This window comes from Hyperolius riggenbachi, chromosome 1 (assembly GCF_040937935.1).
Source record: "Hyperolius riggenbachi isolate aHypRig1 chromosome 1, aHypRig1.pri, whole genome shotgun sequence".
NCBI classification, from domain to species: domain Eukaryota; kingdom Metazoa; phylum Chordata; class Amphibia; order Anura; family Hyperoliidae; genus Hyperolius; species Hyperolius riggenbachi.
Window position 1 is genome coordinate 537,558,218 of NC_090646.1, and position 27,808 is coordinate 537,586,025.

The window sequence follows — 27,808 nt, forward strand, 5'->3', positions numbered from 1 at the left end:
CGAAAATTGCCAGGTTTTTTTTGTTACATCCTGTTAGTTCCGATCACGGCTGACCACAGATCCCCGCAGTGCGTGACGTCAGGGAATGCTCGCACATTCCCTGCTAATCTCCGCCTCCAGGACCTGACACCAATCAGCGTTAGGCGGTCCTGGGGTAGCCACTCTGCAAACACCCATAGGCGTTAGGCAGTCTCAGAGCAGTTAAAAGGAAAAAAATATGGCAGCCTCCATATTCCTCTCACTTCAAGTGCCCTTTAAATATATTGGTGGGGAATTATCTAGAGTGGATGCCTGTATTTGTTTAATTTAAATTAGGCCCAGGTTTTATGACTTCCACTAGAGTGTATAAAATACATTCAAAACAAACAGCAGTACACACAATTTACTAGCAAATTATCTATCCAGTAGGTCAACCCAGGTCTTCATAAACGCAATCAACATTTCACAACACGGTTAAGGGTTATTTTTTTTCCAGTTTATTAAAAAAAAAAAAAAATTAAACGAAAAGCAGCATTTTTTAATTAAACAGCGAATCACCATCACTCTACAAGAAAAAAAGTGCACTTTAGAATGACTATGTAAGCCAGATTTTAGTATGTAAAAATATGGTGTGGTGTAAAGCGCCGTTTACACTAGTCAGATCAATTTATTAACATGTTATAGGGAATTCAGAATATAAATCCACAGTGACATGAAACTCATTAGAAATGACATTTACATTCATCTAATCCTTTTCATGAGAAAAGGATGGAAACATTACTACAAACTTACTTGTATCTTAGCTCCGCCTTACATTTCTAATATGTCTAAATGGAAATGAGAACAATGGCTTGTGAACAGAGGCATGGAAATAGTCCCGTATGGGAAGAAGCTGCTTCATGCACTTTGAACTGGTAGGAAACTTATAGATGATCAGCCCTTACTCAGAGCAGTCCGCTAAATGTAACATGCGGTTATTAGTCAGCCTTTACTGCCTCTGCGTGCAACTAATGCTTTCTTTTCTTTGGTTATGCCCCAACGTGCAAAACCAAAAGACAACAAGCAAATATAACTCAGAACAACAAATAAATGAAATGCAAAGACAAAGTCAAGACATATGGCTAAAGGGTGTGTGCTAATGCACATATGCAGTGCTACAACTGTTGTAGTGAGCTGCAGGTCCGGCTGAGTGCGGTGGGTCATAGGTGTGTGCGTGGGGGGTGCGTGTCTTTTTTTGATCTTTAAATGTCATTACTACGGTTATTCTTAGCTTTATGACATGTTTCGTAGAGTTTTGATGTGGCCTCTTATACCACGTAACCTTATCAAATGATAGAGCTGAAGAAAAAAATCCTTTGAGATCGCTGGACCCCCAGAAGCTCAGTGCACCACTCTCCTCACTTGTGAGCAGCTGGAGCGGCACACAAGCCACTTCCAGAAAATGCTGTGGAAGAGAGGAAGTCACTATTCTAAGGGAAGATGGGACAAACTTCTTTTTAAAATTAGACTACCATACATCTGATGTGCAGAAAGTAGAGACTGAAACAGGCTATCCTTGTAAAACCTTGGGAGTTCAGCTTTGAGGATTGGATGGCTTTCGCCTTAAAGACATAGTTGGTAGTTGAATAATAGTAAATCAAATAAAGGTAAACTCAAAAAGGGATAATACCTGAAATGATCGCCAACAATGTCACTTTATAACCACAATATTATACACACTATTATTTGAATGAATTACTGGCAGTTTTTATGAATGCAGTTAATAATAGTAGTATACCAACGGCTAACCTCTGACCCAATGAGTTATAGTAAATAAAAGGTAAACGCTAAAAAAAAGCTCTAGGGGTAATACAGTACCTGAAATTATACAGCCTGCAATGTCACCTTATAATCAGGATTATTGGCAAAACACAACACTACACTAAGCATTGTGAATATTAAATAATGTTTAGTCTACCTTTTCCAAAAATATTAATTCTAACCTATGCTTATACATTAACAGAAGTGGTCTAGTGTGACGTGTCTATTGGTAGGGATCACACTGCAACCCTGTGCCCACGCTGCCATGTCTAGCTATTCTCCTGAGGCAACTAGAAATGGACAATGAGATGCAAATAGGTTTATGCCAATTTAATGCAAATATATGCAGCTTGAAAATACAGCAGCATCATCATATGATTGGTCTGTTTTCCAACTGCATGCATTTTGCATGGCATCAGCATAAACATTTGCATTTCCCTGGTGGCATCACGGTAGCCTTTTGTTACTTGCTTCTTTTATAGCAGCACACACACACACACAACCAACTGATGTCACTCGTCAGGGATCAGCACCTGATCCCCTTGGCCAACATCACTGGGCCGGGCTGCACACACGCATGTCAGTTGTGTAGCCGAGTTGCTATGCACAGAGGGAGCAACGTCGAGCAGCACCTGCGTGATGTAACGTAGCGGCCAGGAAGCAGTGCAAAAATGGGATTGGCGTCGCTGGGGTTGAGTAGATCCACCAGGCAGATTGATCGTGGGTAGGGGGCGGTAGCTGCTGTACACACGCCTGATTATTGGTTGAGGCAGTCGTTATTGGTCACCTCAGCCGATTTAAGTCAGGTGTGTGTATGGGCCTCAATGTCTTTCTGGGATAATAAAAGTAAATGACTAGCGTGAAGGAAATGCCAACGGCAAAGGGGCTGCACCTGTGACTGGACTTGCAGGGGGGTCTTGTGGTCTCATCGGGAACACAACTAGAGAGTAAAAAGTAGTAATTGCTCATAAAGGATTTATTACTAGCAATAAGACAGTAAGCAGCCATACTATGCTTGAGAAGAACCTCCTCAGGACCCAGGCACTCGTGTCTGTAGCAATGCTTATAAGTTACTGATTACTTAAAAAAAAAAAAAAAGGAAAGGTCATAAGGCAGATGACAGACAGATGTACTTGATAAAGACTGACCCCAAAAAAACTGAGGCACATTTATTTAATAAGCAATATCAATTCTAATTTAATCTATATTTACTCCTTCTGGTGAATGCACTCATTTCTGTAACAAAAAAACAAAACAAAAAAAAAAAAAATAGCTTCACATCTGTACTAGTAGATGTACACTTGTGTAAAGTCCTAGAGAGATACGCTTTAAAAGGTTTCCAGGTCGTGGGAGTTGTCAATCTCAATGGCATCCTCTGTTTCTCCTTTCATCTCCTGATTCTCATCATCTAGAGATGCTAGAGCTTCATTAGTATCGCTGGCAAATGTCTCTCTTGATGTATCGTCATGTTCTTGAAAATTAAGGGACTTGATTGCTTCCTTTGCCTTCTTTCCGAGTATGTGACGCCACCTCTTTTTTGCAGCCTTTTTACTTTCATATTCCTTCTGATTTTCCACAAAAAATATTTCCTTGAAAAGATAAAAAACAAAAAAAAAAAAAAGTTGTGGTTAGCAAAAAACAAGCAAACAAAAAAACCACCCTACCAATACGATATTGTTTGAGTTTCTGCATACTTGAATTTCTGTCAGACTCATGCCCTCCAGCTTAAAGGACCACTGTTGCGAAAATCTTAAAATTTAAAATATAAGTAAACATATAAAAGACGAGAAGCGCATTTCCTCCAGAGTAAAATGAGCCATACATTACTTTTCTCCTATGTTGCTATCACTTACAGCAAGTAGTAGAAATCTGACAGAACCGGCAGGTTTTGTAATAGCCCATCTCTCAATCATGGGGGATTCACAGGGGATTTCTTTATTTTCAAAAGCTCTTAGTGAATGGCAGTTGCACCATCCAACTGCCAAAAAAAAGTGTATGGTGAGCAGGGAGGCTGGCCAGCATTTTTGTATAAAACTTCTTGAGGGAGTGTCTTTATAAAGAATAAAGGCCATGTTGAGAATCCCCTATGGAGAGATGGACTAGCATAAAACCTGTGGGTAATGTCAAATTTCTACTTCATAAAAGGGGCTTCAGAGGGAAAAAAAAAACAAAACAAAAAAAACACATTAGTACAGTGCTTTTCTCCTATCCGACTTAACCTTCTGCCGCCCGCGTCACGCCAGTAGGCGTGGCCGCGGCGGCAGCCCCAGGACCGCCTAACGCCAATTGGCGTAAAGTCCTGGGGCTCTATTTTGCATGAGATCGTGCGCATGGTGCGCGCGCATCTCATGCACGGAGGGCGGAGCTCCGCCCCGCCTTCAGTCTCCGAGCGGCTATTGCCGCTCGGGAGACTGTTAGACGGCGATCACGCCGTCTAATTACTTGGTGCAGCGCTGCGATGAGCAGCAGCGCTGCACTGGGGACAGCCGTGTGACACGGCTGTCCCCATGGGGGACAAGAGAGCGATCGGCTCTCATAGGCAGAAGCCTATGACAGCCGATCACCATAATTGGCCGGCTGTGGGGAGGGAGGGAGGGAGGGAATACATTTAAAGAAACAGGGGTTTTTAGAAAAAAAAAAAAAAACAATAATATTTATTTAAAGAAAAATAAACATGGAGGGAGCGATCAGTTCCCACCAACAGAGAGCTCTGTTGGTGGGGAGAAAAGGGGGGGGGGGGAAATCACTTGTGTGCCGAGTTGTGCGGCCCTGCAGCTTGGCCTTAAAGCTGCAGTGGCCAATTTTGCTAAAAATGGCCAGGTCACTAGGGGGGTTTAGCCCTGCAGTCCTCAAGTGGTTAAAGCACTTGAGAGCTGCAGCCACTAAGGGTTCACGCAGTAGGCCACCTTGCACTGGTGTCTTGCCTAATGACTCCTTACCAAATAGATGCTGGCTTACTGAAGGAGCCCAGATTTGAACCCTGATCTCCTGTGTCAGAGGCACCCGCAGGACGCCATGCCCCACTCCATGTGCTTACTTTTCTTCCTGGTAAGCACCAGCAATTTCATTCAGCGTGTGGACACTGTCTTCTTTCACACTTCCTATCTACTTGCACTTTCTTACTATAGCGTTCTTTACGCTATATTTGCACCCTCTTGCACTGACCCTGCACTTTTTTTTGCTATCCATGCACTTTCTACCTTCCTTCGGGATTCTACCTCACTTGTCATATTTTAGAAATATTTTATTAAGTTTGAGTACACTGTTTACTGCTGAGGCTTATTGGTCTATTTATTTATTTATGTGGCTGGCAGTGTGACTTATGAATTTGTTCCACACTGCCATTCAACTATCAATTGTGCCACTATTTATGCTTTGTATGTGGTGTGATACCTTATCAATTACTGTGACATTTATTGTCCTTATTTATTGATCATGTTTATGCATGGCGATCCTCATTGTTTAGGTGTTTTTATATATGTTTTTTGTAAATAAAGGGGATATTATACTGATTCATGTGAGTGGTGCGGTTTATACAGGGAACTACTTTCTCTTGCTTGTTTTATTGTAAACTATTTGGCCTAGTGCACACCAGAGCGGTTCTGCTGTGGTTTGCGATCCGCTTGCGGGTGCGGATCCGCTAGGGTAATGTATTTCAATGGGCTGGTGCACACCAGAGCGGGAGGCGTTTTGCAGAAACGCATACTCCCGGGCTGCTGCAGATTTTGGATTGCGGATGCATTTCTGCCTCAATGTTAAGTATAGGAAAAACGCAAACCGCTCTGAAAAACGGCACTTCAGAGCGTTTTGCCAGGCGTTTTTTGTTACAGTAGCTGTTCAGTAACAGCTTTACTGTAACAATACATGAAATCTACTACACCAAAAACGCTTCACAAAACCACAAAATGCTAGCTGAAACGCTACAGAAAGAAGAAAAAGCGTTTCAAAATCTGCTAGCATTTTGCGGATCTGCTAGCGGTTTTTGGTGTGCACCAGGCCATAGAGTTCCTTTCTGCACACTCATAGTGGACTACCCAGATACTTGGGTGCGGTTGATGGTGCTTGCCCTTTGTGTGTTGAATAGAGGCGGAGCCCTTTACCAAAATCCTCAGCAGTCCAATCTACTTTGTGTAGAATATCTGCCTGTCCCTGATTTTTTTTTTTTTTTTTTTTTCGAGAAGGAAACGTTTTTTTATTTACTGCACTTCTGGGCACAAGGCCAGTCTCCAAAAGTCTCTGCCTCACTGTACACTCAGGAATGAACCATTCCGAAGAAAGCTCTGCACTGGTGGCAAACCGATCTTGGAGCTGAATCATCTTTAAACAATGATCCTGGCCCTTGCTAGAAGTTTTTGGGTGCCCTGAAGCCTTTTCCTGAAGCCCACAATTGAACCTTTTTTTGGGGGGGGGGGGGTGATTAAGTTTATCTTCACGGCAAAGGACCATACGATTTATCTGATCACTCTTCGTAACATTCTGGAGTATTTGCATATTGCCATCATAAAAAAACTCAAGCAGCAAACAACCGTATTTGTGCCATTTTTAAAGGTGCACTATGGCAAAAGATTGTAAAATTTGAAATGTGTGCAAACACAGATAAATTTTCCAGAGTAAAATGAGCCATAAATTGCTTTTCTCCTATGTTGCTGTCAATTACAGTAGGTAGTAGAAATCTGACAGAAGTGACAGGTTTTGGACAAGTTCATCTCTTCATAGGGGATTCTCAGCAAGGCTTTTATTCCTTATAAAGATATTCCCTAAAAAAGGATTTAAACAATGATGCTGGCCAGCTTCTCTGCTCGCTAAACAGTTTTTTTGGCAGTTGGACAGAGCAACTGTCATTCACTAAGTGCTTTTGAAAATAAATAAATCTCTGAGAATTGCTGGATTGGTGAAGCCCCCCAGTGTGTGCCAGTATAGCTAGTATAGTGCACAGTATGGGTAGGTAGTGCCTCAGTATAGCTAGTATAGTGCCCAGTATAGGTATGTAGTGCCCAGTATAGCTAGTAAAGTGCCCAGTATGGCTAGTATAGTGCCCCAGTATGGCTAGTATAGTGCCCCAGTATGGCTAGTATAGTGCCCCAGTATGGCTAGTATAGTGCCCCAGTATGGCTAGTATAGTGCCCCAGTATGGCTAGTATAGTGCCCCAGTATGGCTAGTATAGTGCCCCAGTATGGCTAGTATAGTGCCCCAGTATGGCTAGTATATAGTGCCCCAGTATGGCTAGTATATAGTGCCCCAGTATGGCTAGTATATAGTGCCCCAGTATGGCTAGTAAAGTGCCCCAGTATGGCTAGTAAAGTGCCCAGTATGGCTAGTATAGTGCCCCAGTATGGCTAGTAAAGTGCCCCAGTATGGCTAGTAAAGTGCCCCAGTATGGCTAGTAAAGTGCCCCAGTATGGCTAGTAAAGTGCCCCAGTATGGCTAGTAAAGTGCCCCAGTTTAGCCAGTATAGTGCCAAGTATAGGTAGGTAGTGTCCAGTATAGCTAGTATAGTGCCCAGTATAGCTAGTATAGTGCCCAGTATTGCCAGTATAGTGCCCAGTATTGCCAGTATAGCTAGTAAAATGCCCAGTATAGCTAGTATAGTGCCCCAGTATAGCGCTCCCCCCTCCCGCCGCTGCTATTACCTGCTTTAGGCAGCGGCTATCTCTAATCCGGGTTCCCGTCTAATGTTCCATATAAGTGATCACAGCAGCACGCCCGGCGCTGCTGCTGTGAGATTGCAGAGGGCAGGAAAGAGCGCGGCTCCCTGTAGCGACGATCTGTATCGCCGTTACCAGGGGAACCGCTCTTTCCTGCCCCCTGCATCGTCACAGCAGCAGCGCCGGGCGCGCTGCTGTGATACATTTATACGGAACATGAGACGGGAACCCGGATTAGAGATAGCCGCTGCCTAAAGCAGGTAATAGCAGCGGCGGCCGCGGGGGGAGCGGGGCACGGACCACCCGACCACCAGGAAAGACTCGCATACAAGCCGACCCCCCAACTTTTGACCCCCTTTTTGGGGGTTAAAAATTCGGCTTGTATGCGAGTATATACGGTATTTGTATATGTATGCACATATTCTACATTTTACAATTTTTCGCCATAGTGGCCCTTTAAAATATTTGGCCATGACTGTATAATGAGCTGTAAGCTCTAGCAGAAAGATATGTCTGTAAACCAACAAATAAAAGAGGCATCTGTCAGTTCACCTTTATGTGGTGCAACCTGTGCACATACCTTCATTTGCACCGATGTAACATTTGGTGTGTTTTTCAAAAGATTTAAATAAACCCCACCGGGAGTTCTCCTTCTGCTTCCGTTCTGTAAGCAAACCAGAAAAAAAAATTAAATAGGATAAAAGCCACATCTGATGGTTTACTCTTCTATGGATTTTACTTATGGGCACTTATGGCCCATACTCACGAGGGACTTTTGTCGCCTCAACACGCGGCGCGCGCATGTTGCGGCGACAGGTCGCCCGTGAGTATGAGCCGTCGCGCGCGCGCGCACCCCGAACTGTCGCCCGTCGCTCATGTCGCCATGCGATTGAAAGTTTCAATCGCATGGCGACAGTCGCCGCCGCACCTCCCCCGCAACTGTCGCTAGTCCGCGTGAGTACGCGGACTAGCGACAGCAACCTCCATTGTGGTAAATGGAGCTTCCGGCGGGGGGGAGGAGGAACGTCGGCGACAGCTTCCGTCTCGCCGCTGGTCTCTCTTCCGCGTGTGTACGCGGAGGGACCTGGCGAGGAGCTGTCGCCGGCCTGTCGCCCACACGCTCACGTGTGCTGGCGACAGGCCACTTCTGCAGCCCGTGAGTACGGGCCATTAGGTTTCATAAAATAAGCAATTACAACCAGGTCCAGTCCAGGCAAGTGATGAAAACATCTTCATCAGCTGCAATAAAAAAATGTTTTTCTTTGAAGGTTATAATGCTGTTTATATTTTAGAGCAGAGAGGAAGTTCTGAGTTCAGGACCGCTTTAAAGTAAACCTGAAATGGGGACTTAAAGTGGATCCGAGGTGAACGTTTACTCATTGCATAATTGTGTTCCTTTCCTATTATTTATAGGGCATTCCTCAAGCCAAATACTTTTTTGTTTTTGTTTTAATACTCTAATTCCCTATAAACTAAATAAGCCACGCCCACAGGTTCAGAGAGCCTTGGCAGTAGAAAGGGCTCATGGGAGCTCAGTCTGGGCAGGAGGAGGGGGAGGTGTTACTGGCCATTGATTTCAGAGGCAGAGGGGAGGAGGGAGGAGGAGAGGGGATTAGGCTGATGGCTCAAGATACAGATAAGCCCGCCTCTGTGTAATGTTTACAAACAACATGGCTGCTGTCATTGTATCACAGGAAGAAATATTCTTATTCTATTAAAGCTGTTTGCAGCTAGATTTGCTGTGTAAACCATCTAAACTTTAGATAAGATATATAGACAAGTTACTTGTTATATAGTTAGTTTTTCATCTCGGATCCGCTTTAAAAAGAACCCGAGGTGGGTTGGTGAATTCATATTAGGACACAGAGGCACGTTCTGCATACAATGCCCAGCCTCTGTGTCCTTGCATTGTGCCTCCAGGCTCCCCGGGCTCTGCTGTCCCCTATTTAAAAAAGCGCCAGGCTAGCAACACGCATATTGTCGTTAGCCTGTTATTTACCTTTGACTGTCAGTCACCGACACTCCCCTGCCTCTGTCCCTCCCCTCCCCGTAAGCCGAATGGAGGAAGCTTACAGAGGCGGGGAGCAGCGCTATACAGGAGGCGGGGAAGCGGCGATGACTGACAGTCAAAGGTAAATAACAGGCTAGCGACAATCTGCGTGTCGCTAGCCTGTCGCTTTTTTAAATAAGGGACAGCAGAGCCCGGGGGGAGCCTGGAGGCAAACTGGAAGGGCACAGAGGCTGGGAATTGTATACAGAACGTGCCTCTGTGTCCTAATATGAATTCACAAACCCACCTCGGGTTGTCTTTAAGAATAAATTATATATAACTGGGGCTTCCTCCAGCCCCCTCCAAGCTTGTCGCTTCCACGCCGGCCTCCTCCGCCTCCTCTTTCGTCCGCAAATTGCCCCCAGAAAGTCCTCCGGTCCGGGGCCAACTGCAACGGGAACGTTCTGCGTCTGCTCAGTACTAATGTGCAGGTGCAAAACAATCCCGGCAACAGTAGCGAAACAGGGTAGTACGTGTGGTTGGACTGCGCTGACTGGAATGGCTTACCGGGGCCAGTTGTTGATGAACGAGGAGGCGGAGGAGGATGGCGTAGGAGCAGTAAGCCTGGAGGAAGCCCTAGGTATGTATATATTTTTTCTTAGGTCCCCATCTCAGGTACATTACGTACCAAGACAGGTTCCTAATTTACTGCACATTTCAGTTGTAATAAAGCAACCTCATATCTGCATTGAGCAATTCTCAGTATGGTCACATGATCAGTTTTCCTGCTCTTTATTTAAATTCCGTCTTTCCCTGAAAATAAGACACTGTCTAATATAAATTTTTTCCACCAAAATATGTTCTAGGGCTTATTTTCGGGAATGTCTTATTTTTGTGGGGGTGGCCAGATACCCCTAGTATCTAGCCAGATCTGCCCGCCCAGCATATACCCAGCTCCCCCCACCCCAGTATATAGACTTATCCCCCTAGTATTCAGTCAGTTCTGCCCCCCCCCCCCCCCCCCCCAAGTATATACCCAGACCCCTCACACCAGTATATAGCCTTACCACAAGTATAAAAAGTGTGGAGTAGCCTCTCTCTACTGCTCCCCCCACTGCTGCTGCAGCTGATTTACCTCCTCTACTCCTTACCCACCTCCTCCACAAAGTCGGATACCCCCTGCGGGTTGCGGCTGTGGCTAATGCTGTGCAGTATTCAGGTCTCAGATCAGCTGTGAATGCAGCTCAAGTTGTGCAGTAACAGAGCCAGTATGCAGGAAGTGATCTCTGTTTACTTCCTGTAAAGGGCAGCGCTGTTACTGCATAACTTTACCAAAGCTGCCTTTCACCGCTGATCTGAAAACTCAATGATGCACAGTATTAGCAGCAGCCTGCAGGGGGGGATCCGACTCTCTGAAGGAGGGGGGCCAGGAGTAGAGGTAAATCAGCGGCATGATGCAGGGGGAGGGGGGGGGGGGGGTTTGAAGCAGTGAGCATTACCCCAATTTCCCCAGCGCCAGCCGTCCTTGCAGATAGGGCTTATTTTCGGAGGCTGTCTTATATTTCAAGGGTGCTTGAAATATAAGATAGGGCTTACTTTCAGAGGATGCCTTATTTTAGGGGAAACTTTAAACTTTGTAGTGGACAGCACTCCCCAATGGTATCAATCGATGTGCCAGATCAAAGGTCCTGTAGCACTCAGGATCAACTTGTCATGAAGAAGTAGAGATCGGCACCATCTGATGTATTAAGCTCAAGTAGTTTATTGTGAAGACATCTTGACAATAAAACGACGTTTCGGAGGTGAACCTCCTTTATCAAGTTTCTGTCAGTGTCTGATTAACATTGAATCAAATTCTTTCTTTATATACACCTACCATGGAAAATAGACCAATTACGCCAGAGGGGTCGCCTTTGGCGACTAATCCCCTACTGTCACGCTCAGCGGACCTGATGGGGAACTATATATGCACATAAAAGCCACATCTGATGGTTTACTCTTCTATGGATTTTACTTATGGGCACTTATGGCCCATACTCACGAGGGACTTTTGTCGCCTCAACACGCGGCGCGCGCATGTTGCGGCGACAGGTCGCCCGTGAGTATGAGCCGTCGCGCGCGCGCGCACCCCGAACTGTCGCCCGTCGCTCATGTCGCCATGCGATTGAAAGTTTCAATCGCATGGCGACAGTCGCCGCCGCACCTCCCCCGCAACTGTCGCTAGTCCGCGTGAGTACGCGGACTAGCGACAGCAACCTCCATTGTGGTAAATGGAGCTTCCGGCGGGGGGAGGAGGAACGTCGGCGACAGCTTCCGTCTCGCCGCTGGTCTCTCTTCCGCGTGTGTACGCGGAGGGACCTGGCGAGGAGCTGTCGCCGGCCTGTCGCCCACACGCTCACGTGTGCTGGCGACAGGCCACTTCTGCAGCCCGTGAGTACGGGCCATTAGGTTTCATAAAATAAGCAATTACAACCAGGTCCAGTCCAGGCAAGTGATGAAAACATCTTCATCAGCTGCAATAAAAAAATGTTTTTCTTTGAAGGTTATAATGCTGTTTATATTTTAGAGCAGAGAGGAAGTTCTGAGTTCAGGACCGCTTTAAAGTAAACCTGAAATGGGGACTTAAAGTGGATCCGAGGTGAACGTTTACTCATTGCATAATTGTGTTCCTTTCCTATTATTTATAGGGCATTCCTCAAGCCAAATACTTTTTTGTTTTTGTTTTAATACTCTAATTCCCTATAAACTAAATAAGCCACGCCCACAGGTTCAGAGAGCCTTGGCAGTAGAAAGGGCTCATGGGAGCTCAGTCTGGGCAGGAGGAGGGGGAGGTGTTACTGGCCATTGATTTCAGAGGCAGAGGGGAGGAGGAGAGGGGATTAGGCTGATGGCTCAAGATACAGATAAGCCCGCCTCTGTGTAATGTTTACAAACAACATGGCTGCTGTCATTGTATCACAGGAAGAAATATTCTTATTCTATTAAAGCTGTTTGCAGCTAGATTTGCTGTGTAAACCATCTAAACTTTAGATAAGATATATAGACAAGTTACTTGTTATATAGTTAGTTTTTCATCTCGGATCCGCTTTAAAAAGAACCCGAGGTGGGTTGGTGAATTCATATTAGGACACAGAGGCACGTTCTGCATACAATGCCCAGCCTCTGTGTCCTTGCATTGTGCCTCCAGGCTCCCCGGGCTCTGCTGTCCCCTATTTAAAAAAGCGCCAGGCTAGCAACACGCATATTGTCGTTAGCCTGTTATTTACCTTTGACTGTCAGTCACCGACACTCCCCTGCCTCTGTCCCTCCCCTCCCCGTAAGCCGAATGGAGGAAGCTTACAGAGGCGGGGAGCAGCGCTATACAGGAGGCGGGGAAGCGGCGATGACTGACAGTCAAAGGTAAATAACAGGCTAGCGACAATCTGCGTGTCGCTAGCCTGTCGCTTTTTTAAATAAGGGACAGCAGAGCCCGGGGGGAGCCTGGAGGCAAACTGGAAGGGCACAGAGGCTGGGAATTGTATACAGAACGTGCCTCTGTGTCCTAATATGAATTCACAAACCCACCTCGGGTTGTCTTTAAGAATAAATTATATATAACTGGGGCTTCCTCCAGCCCCCTCCAAGCTTGTCGCTTCCACGCCGGCCTCCTCCGCCTCCTCTTTCGTCCGCAAATTGCCCCCAGAAAGTCCTCCGGTCCGGGGCCAACTGCAACGGGAACGTTCTGCGTCTGCTCAGTACTAATGTGCAGGTGCAAAACAATCCCGGCAACAGTAGCGAAACAGGGTAGTACGTGTGGTTGGACTGCGCTGACTGGAATGGCTTACCGGGGCCAGTTGTTGATGAACGAGGAGGCGGAGGAGGATGGCGTAGGAGCAGTAAGCCTGGAGGAAGCCCTAGGTATGTATATATTTTTTCTTAGGTCCCCATCTCAGGTACATTACGTACCAAGACAGGTTCCTAATTTACTGCACATTTCAGTTGTAATAAAGCAACCTCATATCTGCATTGAGCAATTCTCAGTATGGTCACATGATCAGTTTTCCTGCTCTTTATTTAAATTCCGTCTTTCCCTGAAAATAAGACACTGTCTAATATAAATTTTTTCCACCAAAATATGTTCTAGGGCTTATTTTCGGGAATGTCTTATTTTTGTGGGGGTGGCCAGATACCCCTAGTATCTAGCCAGATCTGCCCGCCCAGCATATACCCAGCTCCCCCCACCCCAGTATATAGACTTATCCCCCTAGTATTCAGTCAGTTCTGCCCCCCCCCCCCCCCCCCCCCCAAGTATATACCCAGACCCCTCACACCAGTATATAGCCTTACCACAAGTATAAAAAGTGTGGAGTAGCCTCTCTCTACTGCTCCCCCCACTGCTGCTGCAGCTGATTTACCTCCTCTACTCCTTACCCACCTCCTCCACAAAGTCGGATACCCCCTGCGGGTTGCGGCTGTGGCTAATGCTGTGCAGTATTCAGGTCTCAGATCAGCTGTGAATGCAGCTCAAGTTGTGCAGTAACAGAGCCAGTATGCAGGAAGTGATCTCTGTTTACTTCCTGTAAAGGGCAGCGCTGTTACTGCATAACTTTACCAAAGCTGCCTTTCACCGCTGATCTGAAAACTCAATGATGCACAGTATTAGCAGCAGCCTGCAGGGGGGGATCCGACTCTCTGGAGGAGGGGGGCCAGGAGTAGAGGTAAATCAGCGGCATGATGCAGGGGGAGGGGGGGGGGGGGGTTTGAAGCAGTGAGCATTACCCCAATTTCCCCAGCGCCAGCCGTCCTTGCAGATAGGGCTTATTTTCGGAGGCTGTCTTATATTTCAAGGGTGCTTGAAATATAAGATAGGGCTTACTTTCAGAGGATGCCTTATTTTAGGGGAAACTTTAAACTTTGTAGTGGACAGCACTCCCCAATGGTATCAATCGATGTGCCAGATCAAAGGTCCTGTAGCACTCAGGATCAACTTGTCATGAAGAAGTAGAGATCGGCACCATCTGATGTATTAAGCTCAAGTAGTTTATTGTGAAGACATCTTGACAATAAAACGACGTTTCGGAGGTGAACCTCCTTTATCAAGTTTCTGTCAGTGTCTGATTAACATTGAATCAAATTCTTTCTTTATATACACCTACCATGGAAAATAGACCAATTACGCCAGAGGGGTCGCCTTTGGCGACTAATCCCCTACTGTCACGCTCAGCGGACCTGATGGGGAACTATATATGCACATATAGCGTGCGCACAGTCTAGGAAAAAACTCTCCAGGCGGCGGGGCGGAAACGGCGCAGCCCGAGCCCACAGAGCGCACCGCCGACCAATAGGGGGACACCCAGTGTTGACATCACCATCAGGTCACGCCGTCTGGGCAAAGAGCCAATAGTATGCCTAGTACACGCCATACAATTTTCAGTTAGATTTTTCTGTTAAGCCCCATCTACACGATACAATTTTTTGTGCGATTTGATTCATCGATTCGATTCAATCCGACATGTCCGTTCGGGATTCATTTTGTGATGAATCGATTTGCATTTTGTAGATGGGGCTTAAGATTTTCTGTTTTATGTTGGGATTACACCATACATGTTTCTGTTAGATTCTTCTGTTAGATTTTTCTGTTATGCTGGGCATACACTGTAGGAACCTTCCTTATGAATCGAGCCGCTGATGGCTCGATTGATAATTTCCGACAGGTCGGATGACCCACCGGATCGATTCCCCGCTCAATCCCCGTGGGCGGATGGAAGATAAGGAGTGCCGTGGGGACGCGCCAGGAGTCGATCCGGCGACTAATCGAGCCGCCGGGTCGACTCGTGTATGCCCAGCATTAAGGTCTGTACACACGCCGGACTGCTGGCAACGACGGGTCCGTCGTCACCTCCCGCTGGGTGGGCGTTCCAGCGACAGTCCGGCGTGTGTACAGTCTGTCTGCGGATCGCTCAGAAACAGCCGTATCAGTCCGCAGTCTGTTCTGGGGGAGCATTGCAGTTTAGAAGGTACATTTTCCTATCATAAATAGAGCCTTCGAGGATAAACTGGCTCTTAATGTCTTCTTCTACTGAAACAACCTCAAGAGGTAGTGAATTTTCAATTAATATTACGACTCCTCTGTCCTTTCGAGAAGCATTTGCCATAAATACATTATTATAACTTTTTGGACTATATGGAGTAATCTTGGGTGGGAGTGAACCGTAAAATGAGTCTCCTGCAAACAAATTATGTTTGGCTTGTGCTGACTGAGGGATATAAATAGTTTTCTACATTTTGTGGGAGAGTTAAAATACCCTTACATTAAGGGTGAGTATTTTAAGAGTCAACATGGTACATCAAATACTTGGAGGAAGCTACCAATAGGTTGAGAAGTCATCCCATGTAGTTCAACATCATAAAACTTTTAACACGTATAATAAACCTACACACAGTGTAGTGCAAACCAGGGAGAGAACCTGGTATATAACAGGTGGGGGAAGAGCCCCTCCTCATAACACCTGCATCTCGAGGGCAAAAATGTTCACCTGAGCAGAGCATGATGCATAGCTTGATAGGAGCAGTAGTACAATTTTAGTCATAAACTGGAGGGAAGTCATTACTGTATATATAGGTTGAACCAATTACTGTATTAGTAATTGGTGCCATCTACTGGCACAAAGTATGGAAAAGCAAAGATATTAGCAAAGACATTAGCATTACGACCAAATGTAGACTAGTTCATGCCATTGTTTCCCCCATAACCATGTATGGCTGCAAAAGTTGGACACTAAGAAAAGCAGATAGAAGAAAAATCGACTCATTGGAGTTTTGGTGTTGGCGATGGTTGCTTTACATTCCATGGACAGCAAGAATGACGAAGAAAGAAGTATTGGAACGTATAAGACCAAACATGTCACTGGAAGGCAAGATCACCAGACTCACATATTTCGGCCACGTGATGCGATCAAATTCCTTAGAGAAAGACGTAATGCTAGGAGTGATCAGTGGCAAAAGGCAACAAGGCCGCCAGGGAACGCGTTGGCTTGATACCATCAAAGCTGACACAGGATTGAGCTTAAGGCAACTGGCAGAAAAGGTACAAGATCGGACAGCATGGAGAGAGCTAACCCATAGAACCGCCAAGAGTCGGACATGACTGAATGGATAACATCATCATCATCACTGGCAAACAGAGGAATAAATTGCATGACTCCAGATAAAGAAACATTATCGAGGCAGAGAGGCATAAAAAGGACAATGTCAAATGTTTTGGTAACAGGGACACCATCTAGCAGCAGAGGCTGTGGTTATCGCCTGCCTTGGCCCAGTTTCATCTAATGTGTGTACATAGCTTAATCTATGGCATTTGCAAAAAGCTTCACAATTCAAATATTTATGTTTAGATTGGAAATTCCAGTTCTTCGCTGTATCAAACCCGCCAGGAGTGTGGCCACATGCAAGTACCCTGATCAAGGTTTTGCACAGCTCTCAGCTGCATCAAGTAGTACAAAGCTTGCAGCTGCATTGGTCAGATCAGTATTAGACAGAAATACAATCATAAGACCCATTGCACAATTGCTCTGTTCCCTTCTTCCCAAACTGGACTTGGACAATAGCAGGGATTAGATTGCATGCACCTCTGACAGGACTATGTACTATGTGTGAAGTGCTGCAGGCACTGTCAGTGCTATACAAATACAAAATATGTCTTGCAGCTTTAAGAAATGCACGTGATGCAAATAGTTAAATAATCCTCCTAGCGTGTTATAAATTCCTGCTCCGCTTTCAGTGTGTTTGTCCTTAGCAAACATTCAGCAAAGCATAGAACCTGGGAAGCAGCGTACAGGCTGGCAACTACAAGATAATATGCCGATATCCTCTATAATCAAACCTGTAGTAACCAAATGGCTATTCTCTATCCTATACCAATACCACAAGAGGGCACTGATACAGGCAGTTCTACTCTTTGTGAACCGCTGCAGTTATGTGCAACAACTAATAGGTGGTTATTTATTCCATGCTGCAATATACTTGAATGGAGCAGATTATGAATACCTTGCAAAATGGATTTAGCATGAAATGATCCAAAATAGCACTAAGCTAACTGAAGAAAGTATTGTGCTCATGCATTTGCCTGGGTTGTGGTCACCTTTTCTTTTTTTTGTTGCCTTTATTTTTTGTTGCTATTGATTGCTGCTACTGTAGTAAGTGGTAATTTGTTAAAAGTCTAGAAAACTTCTTAAAAAAAAAAAGTTAACTGAAGCAATAGTTGCAAGCACCTTATGCAAGGCATTGCAGGACGAATTATCAAGGTGAAGGGTTTACACATTTCCAGCACATGGGACAGAACTATGGAAGCAGCCATATCTGACCTGCTTCTGAAAGTACTTTGTGTGTGGCTGTAATGCTGACCCGCTGGTTATAAGGCTTTCTGACTTACTAACCTGGAAACCGTAGGTAAGTACAGGAGTGTTAGAACTTGACATTTGCATATTCTTTCCAGGTGAGCGATTTACAAGGCCAAGTATTACAGCCACAAAATAAGCTTTTTCAGCAATGGCTGTTTCAGCTGGGCTAATTGACAAAGGCTGTAGAACCAGGGCTGTGGAGTCTGAGTCAAAGGTTCCATAAACTGAGGAGTCGGATGATTTTTATACAGACTCCACAGCCCTGTGTAGAACAATAGAGAACATAAGTGATCCTGAAAACCTGCACTGGATTTTGTAAAAATGGTGACAAAAGCTTGTAACTCATCAGTGTCAGACTGGTTTCAAAATTTACAAAATGGCTGCGCTTCCAGTAGTCCAGGTCACTTTCGGTAAAATGGACAGTACCCTAAAATAGATAAAACATGGCGAACATAGTGCCCAGTACTGTATGTTTAAAAACACAAAGAGCACCATGTGTTGCACTCCCCTGGGATGTGCCACCACCGGACAGAAACAGGGCAATGGTCCCCCCTCGTGAATCCACTCACCGGAATGACTCTTGCACACTGTGTATCATATATCACGTGTATAAACTTCCAGGCAGGCGGCTAGCCCCTGAATGAGACACATGACGAAATGCGTCGGGCGGAGCAGGATCACGCTGACGTTCCTACCGAGAGACGGCAGGCTTCCAGTGGACGCACTACCCTGAGTTCCGTGGCCAGGGTTGTCCTTGTCTGAAGTGCTGTCGCCTTCAGGTATAATAAAGTTTGCTTTTATGTGGACCCTGCTGCCTGCCTGGAAGTTTATACAGATGTGATATATGATACACAGTGTGCAAGAGTCATTCCGGTGAGTGGATTCACGAGGTGGGGGGGAGGGGGAACATTGCCCTGTGTCTGTCCGGTGGTGGCACATCCCATGGTGCTCTTTGTGTTTTTAAACATACAGTGCTGGGCACTATGTGCGCCATGTTTTAAGTATAAAAAAAAAAAAAAAAAAGAAAGAAAAAGACTTTTATTAAATATACAATATAAATATTGATTAAAACAAAAACACTGGGGGAGCGATCAGACCCAACCAACAGAGAGCTCTGTTGGTGGGGAGAAAAGGGGGGGGGGGGGGGGGGAGGAGAGATCACTTGTGTGCTGTGTTGTGCAGCCCTGCAGCTTGGCCTTAAAGCTGCAGTGGCCTATTTTAGAAAAAATGGCCTAGGCTTGGGGGGGGGGGGGGAGGGTAAAGCCTGTGGTCCTTAAGTGGTTAAAAAAAGTTGAGTGAAGAGTGACGGGTCTGGTTAAAAGTCCCTAGAACAGTGTTTCTCAAACCTGTCCTTGTGACTGCCCAACAGTGCACGTTTTGCAGGCAACCTCGCCTTTGCACAGGTGGGGTAATTAGTGTCTCAGCTACATGGTTTGAGAAACACTGTGCTAGAAGAACATGGGCTTCCATATTGATCTTTTAGCAAGATACATTTCCATCAGTGGTGTGGATAAGTCAAGGTACTAATGCAAAAAATCTTACCATAATAAAAAGGCCGCCATTCTGCTCCACTTCAGCAGTTTCTGCTAAAATTTCTAAAGCCTTTTTGGTGCCAAGGGTTTTCACTACTCGCTGTATCAAATCCTTCTTGGGCTCCCGGAGCCTACAGAGATACACAAAACATATTTATCTCACTCTCTTTCATACCTATCCATTATTTTTTTTGCAGAAATAAAGAAGCAGGTGATTAAATGTTGACAACTTCTGTATTGAATATAGTCCAACATAGAATAGCTAAAATATGGAAACTGTAGAAAAAGAAGCTACTCAGAGCAACCACATTTCTTTGCCCTCATAAGTCTGGTGGCCAGTCATGTTCCTCAGCAGGTCCTTATGGGCCTGTTTTCTCTACCTCCGAATATGCAACATTTGCCCGCATGGGAGCCGGACGTGAAATTATGCCTATTCAGACAATAGGCTTGCCGGTGCGATTCTGGACAGCATGCTGCAGTTTTCTGTAGTATGCATCTGAATCCCTATAGCTCTGCATGGCATGGCTATAGCGATTCAGCTGTACAGCAGCACGGGTGCGGCATCAGATTCAGAAATGGACACACCCCCTCCCAAATGGAAATAAGGCCTAACAATTTACCTCTGTTACTGCAAAATGCCAGGGCTGTGGAGTCGGAGGAATTTTGGGTATCTGGGTCAGGAGCTAATGAAACAGAGCTCTGCTGTTAGCGTGAGATCAATGGGTGCAGCATTAGCAGAGCGGCAAGAGTGAAGAGACTGCGCGGCATGCCCAATTGAAAAAACTACCCCTTAGCACAGATAAGAGCTGCCAAACAATGTAGTTTTCGAAGACCAAGGTCTGGAACCAGTTAAAGCAGCAGAGACAGCCATACCATCGCAGGAAAAAAACATAACATAACATTTTTACGTCTTCTGACTGAAGCCAATTCTGATGTCATTTCCATCCTGACCCCTTTTTATCTCCTTGAAAAATCACTGCCATAACCATCTTGTTTTGTAGACACCTGAGCACAGCATAGATCGTATTTCAGCAGCTTCACACTGAACTGTCCTCAGCCAATGGGTGAGGAGCAGGAATGTGGGAGGGGAGATGACAAGCTTCCTTCTCGTAGGCAGTGCACCAAATAGATAGAGAGATAAGATGTATTACAGCAGAAACATTTATGATTAGATTGGAATGCTTGCAATGCAGGGTCAGGTTGCATAATAAACACACGGCAGTGGGTAAATAGAATTTGATTTTGTGGCTGACAATCCCGCTTTAAGCAATAGGAACTTAACTCCCGTAATGTCTCTAGGATTCACTCATGGTAGTGAACGAGTAGCTGATCAGAGTATAGAGACAAAAAGTGTACACATATGGATAGCAGGTATATCTATTAAGTTCTGATTTTTTAATAATATGTTAAGATTATCTTTCTAAAGCTTTAACTGACAAAAATGTCATAAGGTTGATAAAAGAATCGCAGCATGGCGGCGTAGTGATTAGCCCTCTTGCTTTGCAGCGCTGAGTCACCAGTTCAAATCCCAGCCAGGGCACTATCTACAAGGAGTTTGTATGTTCTCCCTGTGTCTGCATGGATTTCCTCCGGGTACTCCCAAAACATACAGATAAGTTAATTGGCTTCCCCCTAAGTTGGCCCTAGACTATGATACATACACAGACATATGACTATGGTAGGTATTAGATTGTGGGAGAGTTAAGTGGCAAGACAATCTCTGTACAGTGCTACGGAAGATGCCAGCGCTGTAAAAATACTAAATAATAATAAAAAATCCTGAATTCATTTCAGGCAACAATTTGCCTTATACCTTGCCTGCTTGGAACTCAGCAAGAATAACCAATATGACCATAAACTTACCTATATGCTATTTCATCGGCAACCTTGTCTTCGGGATCATCATCTGCTATTTCATATCGACCTTTGTAGTTCATCTCTAGCCGCTCACCAAGCCTCTCTTTCACTGGTCGCTTCCTCTTTAGGTGACCATTCTCTTCTTTTGGCACACGGTCTTTGTCTTCATGCATATACTCGTCCAATTCTTTGTCTAACTTTTCTTTTTCTTCATTGCTTTCTTTTGCCATCATTTTTTTGGCCAAGATATAATTATAAGCCTCTGACTGTCGACTCATATCAAATTGGCCATCCATGTCCATAATCCCCAGCTCAGCAGCTACAGCCTCTTGTGTCTGCTCCTGAAGCACCGCCCCCCAGATGTTATTCTTTCTCGCTGGCCTGTTCTGGACAGGTACAGGAGCCACTGTTGGTCTTGACATCTGTGGAGGTGGATGTGAAGACTTCTGGCGTTTACGTTTCCACAGGGATCCCTCATCTTCATCAGAATCAGATGCACTGTCATCACTAGAGTCCAAACTTTTAATGTTTCTGTAAGGAGCGGTGGACGGAAGAGCTGTGTTGCTCCTGTACCCTCTAGATTCAGGTAATTCAGGCTTCTGCACAGGATTACATATTACAGAATTATAATAAGCCATTTGCAACATGGATAAAACAGAGTACACTTTGCGTTAATGTATAAGCTATATACTTGTGTATAGGCCCACCTGCCAATAAGCCCACCCCCCTTAATTTGTCTAAAAATAGGTCAAAAGCTATGACCCACCATAGCTCGCATGCAGAGTGTTTGTTGGAGCACGCTGTTGGGTGCAGGGTGTGTGTTGGAGAATGTGGCAGCATTTGTCCTCACTCTAGTCCCTGCTGCAGCTTCTGAACTAACCTGTAGAGTTCCAATTTCACTGTCATGTGACTGAAGGGAGCCTGGAGCTGTGGTGGCCAGTTTAGAGGTTGCAGGGTGGACACAAGCTGCAGCTGCATGCTACAGCACGCTCCAACATACACACAGCATGCACACTCCAACACACACATGCCACAGTACACTCCAACACCAGCTCTGCTTACAGACAGGGGCCCTGATGTATATCACCCAGGGATAAGCCATCCCACCACCACTTTCAATAAAAAGAAAATTATGTTGTATACATGAATGTTACACAAATAGTTTTGCTATTACGGTAATTGCAACAGGTAGCCCCCTGTTAATAAATAAGATAGGGACAATACATTTGTGCATAACCTAACTTTGTAACGCATAATTAGAAATCACAGAAGTTGGTCTACTATGAGAAAACTGGTGTAGGACAAAGCCACTTGAAGGCCTAAAATCCAAGGTATGTAGAGTCTGCAGCAACTGGGATAAGTCCAATAATTTTCATTAATACATGCAAAATTACAGGCGATATGAGTTAAGACACATTGACCTCAATTCACTAAGCTTAGTCAAACACTTTATCAAATGTTTCATAATTTAACTCATGGGTAAAATCTAAATTTGAATTCACTAAGGTGTTATATATTTATCAAATGTTTAATCGATAAAACGTTCAATAAATCTATAACACCTTAGTGAATTCAAAATTAGATTTTACCCAAGGTAAATTATCAAACGTTTGATAAAGCTTAGTGAACTGAGGCCCTAGTGTCTGAAACATGTTAGCCCCATTGTCTGTCTTTTGGCATGTATGAATAAAGTGACTGATTTTATTGGACTCATCATAGTGTGCTACAGACCTTCATATCTTTAACATTTCCCGCCCTTAATGAGACACAGCAATCAATAGACCATATATGAAATGCAGCTAGTATTAACCCACATTTAAAAATCTGCAGTCATTACCGCACATATGAAATGCAGCACTCATTATGCCACATACGAAATGTAAATTACATTTCCCCATGTATGAAAATTAGCAGTCATTACCCCACATATGGCAGTCATAGAGCAGGCTATGTGAAAGGTACTAGCACTACCAATATTGGGTTCCTAAATAGCAGCTACCATTCCACAATTTGCCCTTTACGTTTACTCTGGAACAAATTGTAGATCAATATCCAAACAGATACATTTCTGGCATAGAAACTTTCCTCAGAAGAGACTTTCAGGAGTGAAAGGGCCATTGGCCAATCTAGTGCCTGCCACCCGTCCATACACCCGGTTTGTGCACTCTTGCTCACCATTTACAGCCATGAAGTCAGCACTGACGCTTAACAAAAGCCACAGCAGTGCCGGAGATTGGTCTCTCTTCATTGGACATACGAAAATCAGCAGTTATAACCATATATGAAATGTGGCACTCATTAAGGCACATAAGAAATGCAACTAACATGTCCCCATATATTAAAATCAGCAGGGATTTCCCCAATTGTAACTCAACGTTTCTCATCCTAAACCACAAAACATAAGCAGGCAGAACACCTCCTTGAATCACAAAACATATTGCTCTTTTATCTTCAGCCCAGACTAACATGGATCCCTCTTCCCCTTCATAGTTTTTCCTGGTGCTCTGGCAGTTCCCCTTCCCCCTCTAGTGTGGTCTAGTGGTTCCACCCATAAAGCGAACCTCCGGTAAAAAAAAAAAAAGTCATACTTACCAAAGGAGAGGGAAGCCTCTAGTGCTGCAGAGGCTTCCAATGTTCTCCTTGTTGGGACACACTGTATGGGCTGGTGCACACCGAGCGGCTTTTTGGGCGTTTTCAGATCCGCTTGCGGCTGCGGATCTGCTTGGTCAATGTATCTCAATGGGGTGGTGCACACCAGAGCGGGAGGCGTTTTGCAGAAACGAAAAATGCCTGGGTGAGGCATTTTTTGGATTGTGGATGCGTTTCTGCCTCAATGTTAAGTATAGGAAAAACGCAAACCGCTCTGAAAAACGGCACTTCAGAGTGGTTTGCCAGGCGGTTTTGTTACAGAAGCTGTTCAGTAACAGCTTTACTGTAACAATATATAAAATCTACTATACTGAAATCCGCAGCAGCAATCCGCAAAACGCTAGCAAAACGCCATAGAAAAATTTAAAAAAAGCGTTTAAAAATCTGCTAGCATTTTGCGGATCTGCTAGCGGGTTTTGGTGTGCACCAGCCCTCAGTTCCCATTGCTGCAGCCTAACCACTTCCCTTCCCCTAAAGTCATGGGCTTAGGTGCACTGTAGTTGCACAGCCTACCGTATGTCTGCGCCAGCCCTGCTTAACCCTGCTGGCGTTTTGCTAAAAATCCGCCAGGGGGCAGCAAATCCGTTTTTTTTTATGTTCTTTTTCATGTAGCAGGACAAGGTCTCGCTACATGATGCTCAGCGGCATCCCCCCAGCCCAAAGAACGGGAACTCCTGGAGGGCTTCCCCCGTCGCCATGGCGACGGGCGGGATGACACCACTGACGTCAAAGGGGACTCCGATCCACCCCACAGCGCTGCCTGGCACTAATTGGCCAGGCAGCGCACGGGGTCGGGGGGGGGGGGGGGGGCGGCCGCGGCGCGACGAATAGCGGCGGGTAGCGGCAGCGATCGCATTGCACGCGCAGTTAGCAAAGTGCTAGCTGCGTGTAGCAAAGAAAAAAAATTATGCAAATCGGCCCAGTAGGGCCTTCCGGTGGCATAGCCCGTGCTAAGCACGGGCTTCCCGCCAGGGAGGTTAATGAAAACCTGAACTAAAAATGAAGTCAAAAGAAACATACACAAGTCATGCTGGCCTCCGGTGTAGTCTACCTCTCAATCTCCTTCTCCTCTCCTGCATCCTGTTTGTCCTCTGTGATCAAGGGAAATCTCCGTCCTCCATTTTGAAAATGGCCATTACCCCATAACAGCCTCCTGGTCGGCACACTGTTAAACTGTAACATCGCCCACTTGAACCATAGGGAAATATGGATATTACCTGGCACATCAGTTGTCCTCTCAGCGATAAATGACAGCAACTGATATATAACTGAAAGCAACTGATATATTTCAGTTTTGACAAAATGTTGTCAGAACTGGAAGGGATCATTGTCAGAAGAAAATGGTGAGCTTCTGAGAAGAACTCATGGCAAGGCAACTATGTAATGTTAAAGAGACACTGAAGCGATAAAAAATATGATATTATGAATTGGTTGTGTACTATGAATAATTACTAGAAGATTAGCAGCAAAGAAAATATTCTCATATTTTTATTTTCAGGTATATAGTGTTTTTTCTAACATTGCATCATTCTCTAATATGTGCACATTACACAACACTCAGCATTCAAAATGATTCTTTCAGAGCAGTCTGTGAACTAATGACCTCTCCTCTGGCAGAGAAAAAGTAAACAGTTGAGATAATAAAAGTCAGAAGACAGCCCTCTCCACGACTTTTGAAAGTCGTAGAAATGAATGGCTTTTTTGCATAGAGATAACAACTAGAGTGTCTTAACTCTTCCTGTACTGGAAACAATTAGACTGATGTATCTGAAGCTTAATGTTTTATTTTTTAGCTGTACTACACATACAAATCATATCAATTTTTTTTTCGCTTCAGTGTCTCTTTAATTTGAAGTCACCTCATGTGTATATTTTAAATAATTTTACTCAGTTCAGGTTCCCTTTAAGTGGGGAAAAGTAGTTTAGTTGTATTGACATGGGGCTTCTTCCAGCCCACCCCCCTCACCCAGATTGTATATGAGGTCCCAGTCCTCTTCACTGTGCAGCTCTCCCTCCTTGGATTCAGTGCATGTGCAGTTTGTAAACCTTGCAACTTTGCATTGCATGGAAGTGCAATCAAGGAGGAGCATGACTGGGATGGTGCATGGGGTGACAGCGGCACAACAGTGGGGAGGTCACCAAATGACTTTTTAATGATGTGCTGGGGAGAGGGGATTGTTGAATCTGGTTTGTTCCTTCTCGCATAGTACTTCCAGGGTGTAACAGGTCATATAACTTGTTGTCTGCAGTGCATTTCTGGATACCGTGCTCAAAACCATGCATGTTCCACAGCATCTCACCATGCTACGGAACAATGTGCAGGGTGTGCACTGGGTTGTGCCCACATTGTAAACCAGGCAACACAATGCATAAACTTACCATAAGGGGCTGTGAAAATAGCTTAAATGGAACCTGAACTGAGTAAAATTATATAAAATAAACACATACTTGCAAATTAAGGACTGCTCTTACCTCAAGTGATCACTTCCAGTTCTGACAATATTTTCTCAGAACTGAAATGTACCAGTTGCTGTCAGTTACAACTGAATGTGCCAGTTAATGTCCATGTTTCCCTATGGCTCAAGTGGGTGATATTACAGTTTAACAGTGTGCTGACCAGGAAGCAGTTATGCGCATTTTCAAAATGGAGGACAGAGAATTCCATTGATCACAATAGACAAACAGGAGGCAGGAGAGGAGAAAGAGATTGATGAGTAGACCACACAGGAGGTAAGTATGACGTATTTATGTTTATTTTTGACTTTTAATTTTCAGTTCAGGTTCTCTTTAAGCTGTATATAGATGCAAAACTGGTAATATTACTAGATTATAATTAGCTCACTCAGAATTCATCCCTGGGGTTTCTAACAATTCCTTGGGCATAAACGACAAGCCTTATACCACACATAGTAACCCCTTGGCTCCCAGCTTGGGAAAGCACTGGCCCTTGTGTGCAGGTGGATCCCTGCAGAATGACAGGGGAGCAGGGTAATGGCAGCTATGGCAGAGCTGCAGCACACACACCATGCATTCTGCACATTGCTATGCAGCCCCGTCACTACACTTCCGCTACCTGCTGCGCTGCCTTCTCCGCAGCCATCATGTCACTATCGGAACCGCTCAGCTCCCCGTCTTCCAGCTGTTCACCCTCCATCATCTCCCGGGCGGCCGCTATGAAACTGGAAGGAAGGAGGAAAAGCTGCAACCACTGGAGAGTCCACACTGCTTCCGGGGGAGAAGAGGGCGGGAAGCGTCTGGCTGGGCCTGGGAAGTGCGGGGGGATTAGGAGAACTGCGGTAACACGATTCTGCATTCAGCCGTATGTTTCCTAAAAAGCGGGCACTGTGGATGGGCGCCAGTGGTGTGACCCGCAATGGTCATTATTGAGACGATAGATATTTCACCATGCCTGCAAAGTATGCAGCTTCAATTTATACTGTTTGTAGTGGAGCTAGAATTATAGTAATAGTGTCTTATTAACAAAACAGCATTATGAGGCACTATAGGCAGGTGTGGGACGTTTTTAAATGTTTGTCTGGAATTTTATCGAATTTTGATATAATAAATTGATTAATTCTTGTTATTACACATTATACCGACTACTTATGATTAATATAGCTCCCAACTGTCCCTCTTTTGGAGGGACAGTCCCTCTTTGGGAGCCGGGTCCCTTTGTCCCTCTTTCCTCCCCATTTGTCTCTCTTTCAGGACTTCGTCCCTCTTTCTATGTAAATATACAGGTCCTTTTAAAAAAATTAGCATATTGTGATCAAGTTCATTATTTTCTGTAATGTACTGATAAACATTAGACTTTCATATATTTTAGATCCATTACACACAACTGAAGTAGTTCAAGCCTTTTATTGTTTTAATATTGATGATTTTGGCATACAGCTCATGAATACCCAAAATTCCTATCTCAAAAAATTAGCATATCATGAAAAGGTTCTCTAAACGAGCTATTAACCTAATCATCT

At 44.9% G+C, this 27,808-nt stretch overlaps 1 protein-coding gene across 1 annotated transcript; it reads right to left on the bottom strand.

Moving 5' to 3' along the window:
* Positions 1 to 453: 453 nt before the first annotated feature.
* Positions 454 to 27,091, bottom strand: PHAX (phosphorylated adaptor for RNA export). Its single transcript, XM_068246798.1, has 5 exons — positions 26,905 to 27,091; positions 21,189 to 21,781; positions 19,336 to 19,456; positions 8,006 to 8,089; positions 454 to 3,368 (listed from the first exon to the last, which is right to left on the bottom strand). Exons 1-5 carry the CDS (start codon positions 26,986 to 26,988, stop codon positions 3,108 to 3,110), a joined length of 1,143 nt encoding a protein of 380 aa, XP_068102899.1. The 5' UTR covers positions 26,989 to 27,091; the 3' UTR covers positions 454 to 3,107.
* Positions 27,092 to 27,808: the final 717 nt, after the last annotated feature.